The sequence below is a fragment of the Melampsora larici-populina genome, assembly GCF_000204055.1.
Source record: "Melampsora larici-populina 98AG31 unplaced genomic scaffold MELLAscaffold_2, whole genome shotgun sequence".
NCBI lineage: Eukaryota > Fungi > Basidiomycota > Pucciniomycetes > Pucciniales > Melampsoraceae > Melampsora > Melampsora laricis-populina.
In genome coordinates, this window is record NW_006768766.1 from 3,338,544 (window position 1) to 3,344,500 (window position 5,957).

A 5,957-nucleotide genomic window follows, 5' to 3' on the forward strand; every position below is an offset into this window, starting at 1 on the left:
TTGAGATGATACCTTCAATACCTCATGTGCCCAGGCTTGAAACTGTTCCTCACAATGGACCTGATTTCCTCGGGTTTTTGACCAACCTCTTGTACCTGAGATTGTTGCAATCCATTTGATGCGCTTCTCATCTGAATTAAAGTCGGTCATAATCAGGTCCCCTAATTCATTGTCATTGCTATTACATTTCCGCTTGACAGTTGCTTGTAGATCGGGAAATGACATTTGATTCGGATTAATTTCTAACAAAATGTTACCCCTTTTGAGGATGTAGGGCCTCCATTTTGGATTCTTGCTGTCGCCATATTTGGTGTAGATGCTGATCTCAAAATCACACTCAAACAATTCACGCATGATTCCTGAGTTGAAGTGTTGCTGACGTGGCTGATTGGGAGTGTGATAGGTGGTTGATGGGATTGATGATGGGGGGATCGGGTAGCTGGGCAGAAGCTCTCTGGATCTTCGCTCAAGTAACATCAAAATTAAATCTCAGAGCTCAGAGCTACAAAAGCTGAAGCCCCGATCGTGCACAGACCCTCATTAACGATCCAGCTCACAAATGGGTCCGACCGGCAGCAACTTTTTTTGCTTTGATTGGACAAGCATTTGTGAAGATGCAGTACTTACAATTGTTAAGAATCTGAAGCATTAGACTTTAATCTTTACACAAATCATTATACGATGCCTCAGAAGGGCCGTTCGATCCCATGCCCACTGGGCCCCTCCAAGAAGACACGCACAGCAAGGCCACCCAAAGGATCGGCTCAAATTGTAGCTGAGGTGACAGCGAGCGGATCACAATGGGTTCGAAATCGCACCCAAGAAATCGAACGTGCCCTCGCTGAGACTCCTGCTGCGAAGATGCAAGTTCACCAACCTGAAAACAACATCGAGATCATTGCAAGCTCGGATGACAACAATTCAGCTGATGATCCACCTGAGCAAATGGGCAACCATTTCGACCACTCATTGCCGACCGCTGATGCCCTACCTCCGAACGTAGATGTTACACTTGGAGACTACATACGCGGGTCCTACTATAAGAAGAAACAATTAGCAGAAGCCAAGAACTGGGAGAAGATGCTCAATCCGATGTTCTTGGCATATATGTCATTGGCACGGAAGGGATCACAGTGGGGCGACCCTCGATTATGGAATGTTGACCATAACATTCCATGTTCATGCGGTGTAGCAGCCACACGGACTCGACCGGTCGATATGGTGGACATACTTGGTAGGTCACGAGCCATCATATTCCCCTGAAGAAAGACTACTGATCTTTTGGGTTCGAAGAACGAAAGCAAGAGCAGTTATACTTTTGCAATTGTACACCTGATCAGGTGCGTTTAATTCGAATGGGATACATCGGTGGTTCGCCAGTGTACCCTCAGACAGCGTATTCGATTCGCCTTCTTCGTCTACATCATGTGTTGTGGAAGTACTGCACTGTGCGTACTCAAGGCTTTGTCCTCGCTCTGGACGAGTTCCTTGATGCTTGTAATCAGCTGATTTTAGCTCCTGGTTCCAGTAATGTGAGTGATTGCTTTCATCACTCACAGATCTTCACATGCTGATCCCTGGTGAATAAATTAGCCACGACGGTGGCGTCGAACGTTTTCACTGGCGATCGATGCTTATAGGCATATGCTGAGATTTGAAGAGGACCTTTCAATCAAATCTTTGCAATTAAATCCACTTGAGCAGCTGGCAAAGAATTGCCCGAGATGTTTTGGGCCGCTTCACGAATATGATAATGAAGAAGTGGATGAGCCACATTACATAGTGTGTGTTGACGGCAATTTTCAGCATCGCCGACACAAAGCTGCTAGCCAGGAATACGAAGAGAAGAAGCTCGTCCTACCTTCCCTTTTCATCAACCCAGAAAGAGTAGCCGAATGGGAGCCTGGAGGTGTCAAAAAAAACGGTGATGCAGTAAAATCAGTATGTAATTTATATTTTTTCACCAGAAGTTTCCAATTGATTGAATATTTATTATTGAATATGTAATATTAGGACCCCTGCAGTGCTCAGCACACCGCTGCAGCCGATCATCGAGGGGGTGCTACGTGGAAAGGGTGTGATGAGACAGGGCTTATTGGAATGGCCTGTCGACACGATCATATCCTATGTTACGTGAATGTTGTTCAAACAGGAGAAAGGTAAGCTTAAGACATTTTTATTCCATTCTCACGATTCTGATGATTCCCGATTTGTCCAGACAGTGTTATGTCCTGGCCATGATTGATCAACTTTTTGAACAAATCTACGAAGCTGATCAGCCAAAAAAACGTGTAGGAGTGTTGTATGACATAGGCTGCACATTGGAGAAAAGCATAATGAAGGTGTGTGCTTGCTGACTTATTGTTTTGCATACCGTGCTGAAAATGGATCTTTAGAACAAACTATTCCAGGACGAATGTCAAAGGCGTGGACTGAAATTGGGCACAAGCGCATTCCATGCATATGTGCACCAATGGTCGTGCCAGCTTCAATACAATCCAAGGCTGAACATAGGTTGGGGGCTTTCGGATGGCGAAGGGTTGGAAAGAAACTGGAGCGATCTTTCCCCTTTAGTTAGTCCAAACCGCTACGCAACAAAACAGCATTGTGCCGATGGAATCAATCTGAAAACAACTCATCGAAATGAAATCTTGGCCATCAACGCAGGTAAGGATTTTTCCGAAGAAGTTCCAGTGAGGATCTTGAGATTGACAAACTTCGAGAGGTTTGTCAAGCAGCTCGATCCAGTTCGGCCAAACTACGAACGGCTTAGAAGACGCTTGAGGAAGCCAACAACGTTCTACAGAGACTGCACGCTGAGAACCCGGAGTACACAGTTGACTACTTTGCAGCTCAATGGGAGCGGCAAAGAGAATGCCAATTGGCTGCGATGGCAGATGGAGCGAAGAAAGATTTAGAGGAGCTTTTGGTAAACTTACTCGACTTGGAAGAAAAATTGAGAGATGCACTGTGAGATTTGTTGATTTTGTTACAATGAATAAACTATGCTGAAATGACGATGTAGTTCCCAGCTTTCCAACCTACGCAAAAAACGAAGGCGCAATCAGACAGAAGCTGAAAAGGAAGCAACAATCACATTGCCAAATTCGATTGTGGCTTTGGAGCAAGCGATAGGAGACGTGGTCAAGCAGCTGGGAAACAAGGAGTTCCGAAATCTTAAAAAATCAACTAGTGAGTATTTTTTTGAGGTGTGTGCTTGTATTGAGATTGAATGTGGACTCTGATGTAGCAATATCATCATTGTAGGCCCAAAAGCCCGTGCTCTCATTCGTGTTAGACTTGCAAAGATGAGGTTGTACGAAGCCAAAGTTGGAATTGTAGTAGCACAGAAACGTTGGGACAAAGGCGGTCAGGGTGAGTCAAGTTCCGATGTCAATAGTATGTTTCATTAGCTGATATTATAAGTTTTATGTAGGTACAAAGGTTCAGCAAAACCTGAAAGATCTCATGAAAAAAAAACAATTGGCGTTCAAAAAGAAGTGGGAATCATATAAATTACAAATCAATAAGTATAACAATATAACACCGGTGAGCAATCTACAATGTCCAACATTAGAAATCACAAAGGGGCTACCGTTTGAGGACGTATTCTGGAACGTAGGCCCTCTTTCACATCCATTTGAGAGGTGGGCAGTAGACCAAGGGACTGTTGAAGGTATACAAGCGTACTTGAAGCATCGGAGCGCCTCTGAGGAGCTCCGTCGAATTGGGCGTGAAATCCGTCAAATGGTTTTAGCAGCTGTAAAAACCGAGGAGAAGCTACATGGTGTGGGTGTGAAATGTAGAAGTGGTAAGTAATCTAACCTTCTATACCGGGTAAAGCAATTGAATTGATCTAATACATACAAATCTAGAGTGGAATATTGATAACGGCGGGAAAGAACTGATTGAGATGGTTCAATCTGGCCAACGAATTTCAAAAGACACATGGAAGGTCAGCATTGAGGTGTTGAAGACAGTATATGATAACATGCGACAAGCTTACTGTCGCAGGTGGATGGCCTGGAACTCTGAGATTGTCTGTTTACTTCGCACAACGCTTTGGTACACCAACTCGTCGGAGGAGGAAAATATGGGCTTGATCAGGTGCTGGGAAGGTCTTGCGTCAAGAGCAAAGGACGTGTGGGAACAGATTGTAAACGTAAGAAGTGTTGAATCCTCGGGGCTTGATGAACTGGATATCGTTGAGCAGAACCTAATGATAACAATAGGAGAGGATGGACAAGATGATGTGGATGAGCTCTTGATGCTGGGAGATATACATTTGTTAGATGACGATGATAGTGGAGATGAAGAGAGCGATGATGTTGTGATGAATTCATGAATAACCAGATACATTACATTACCTTGATTGAGAATTGTTGTAATTGTGTAAAGTAGTCGCAACTCTTCTTATTGATTTGCAATGAGCCTCTTGATCGCTTTGATTGTGAGTTTCTCAAAAGACAACTTGCTAAAGTTTGTACGGTGCCAGTGTTGTTTGTTGGTTTCTTTTGTTGAGAGCTTCGACTTGAGGGTCAGAAGAACGAAGAATTGTGACCTGGTATTAGTAACGTTCAATGATCGGATTCAATGATGTCAATGTTGTGAGGAGGTGAAGATGTATTGGACTTCGATATTATTGACTGTTGTTGATTACATATCAATTGAGTAGGGCGAAGTATGTAAAGAGTTTTGATGCGAGGAGGAGTGAGTGACTGGGTAAAAAAAAAGCAAAAGGTGCCAGACTCGTCTGGGAGTACAATGATGGATGAGACTGGTGCCAGCCGCGTCTATGACTTGTAGACGGGTCTATGGCCTACAGACGCGTCTGGGAGTAGGGGACTTGCGGTGATAGAGATCCTCCAGACGGGTCTAGACTGTCGAGGCGTCTCCTAGGGAGAGCTCGGTGTCACTCCGATGAGATTGACACAATTTTCATCGGTAAGTGTCCGACGGGTCTAGTATGCACAGGTGGTAACAAGACATGTCACAAGCCAGCTCTCACTCAGAGAGAGAGGAATACTCTGGGTGTTCCATCTCTCTCACGACCTGTACTTTCTCTAGTTACAACTCATAGTCTTCAAGATTCTGAACATCAAGAATCACCTATTTAGGCTCGACATTTAGACTTTTCAAAAATCAATAACGAAATCATGTCGTTCCAAAATCAACTAGAACAAACAAACAGAGTTTTAACTAGAGCTGAGGCAGCTGCAACTGGAGTACAACCTGGAGCAAGACTCATAACGCCGAAGAGGACGAACGGCAGGCTAGAGAGGAGAAGCAACTTGTAGAATAGGACTCCAACGGGCAGCCGAATGCCAGGAATCAAAAAGAAAGGACAACGGCCAAGAGGTTTAAAGACAACTCAACTGAGCTTACGGAGACAGAAAAAGAAACAACTAGCGGAAGAAAGGGAGAAGGAAGGAGGAGAAATTCAAGGAGACGAGGAAGAGACGGAGGAATGGGGTGGAATAGGAAGTGAGGAAGGAGGAAAAGAAAGAGAGGGTGAAATGAGTGAAGAAGACACCAGCCAACGTGGTAAGCAACCTTTCATGTACAGATAAATCATTTCACTACACCCACTATTCAGTTTCACTCGCCCCGTTTCCGTCATGTCAAATCCCGCCATTCCCAAAATCAGAACGTACAAAGTACTTTCTCTCCTTCTTTGAAAGGCCCTTTCATAATATACTTAACATGAAGGGGGATATAAAGATAATGATTACAAGCATAAGTCAGCCAAGATATCCAAGGCATGAGAAGACTAGCGAAAGACGTACACAATTACACCTTTTTGTTTTTATGTTTCTATACCTTATGCCGTAGATTTCGATAGGCCAACCATCAAGAAAGCCTGGCCCGGCTCCAAATAGGTGCCCAGCCTGACCCGGCTTACAGTAGGAGTCCAGCCTGGTCCGGCTTATAATAGGAACCCAGCCAGGTCCGGCTTA

At 44.4% G+C, this 5,957-nt stretch overlaps 2 protein-coding genes across 2 annotated transcripts; both read left to right on the forward strand.

Moving 5' to 3' along the window:
* Positions 1 to 681: 681 nt before the first annotated feature.
* MELLADRAFT_89339 (uncharacterized protein) lies at positions 682 to 1,263 on the forward strand (the record flags this gene model as incomplete). The annotated part of the gene is made up of 1 exon (XM_007404406.1): positions 682 to 1,263. One exon carries the CDS (start codon positions 682 to 684, stop codon positions 1,261 to 1,263), a length of 582 nt encoding a protein of 193 aa, XP_007404468.1.
* Positions 1,264 to 3,867: 2,604 nt separating this feature from the next.
* On the forward strand, positions 3,868 to 4,774 carry MELLADRAFT_54755 (uncharacterized protein; the record flags this gene model as incomplete). The annotated part of the gene is made up of 3 exons (XM_007404407.1): positions 3,868 to 3,923; positions 4,007 to 4,216; positions 4,368 to 4,774. 2 exons carry the CDS (start codon positions 4,019 to 4,021, stop codon positions 4,374 to 4,376), a joined length of 207 nt encoding a protein of 68 aa, XP_007404469.1.
* Between the last annotated feature and the right edge of the window lie 1,183 nt (positions 4,775 to 5,957).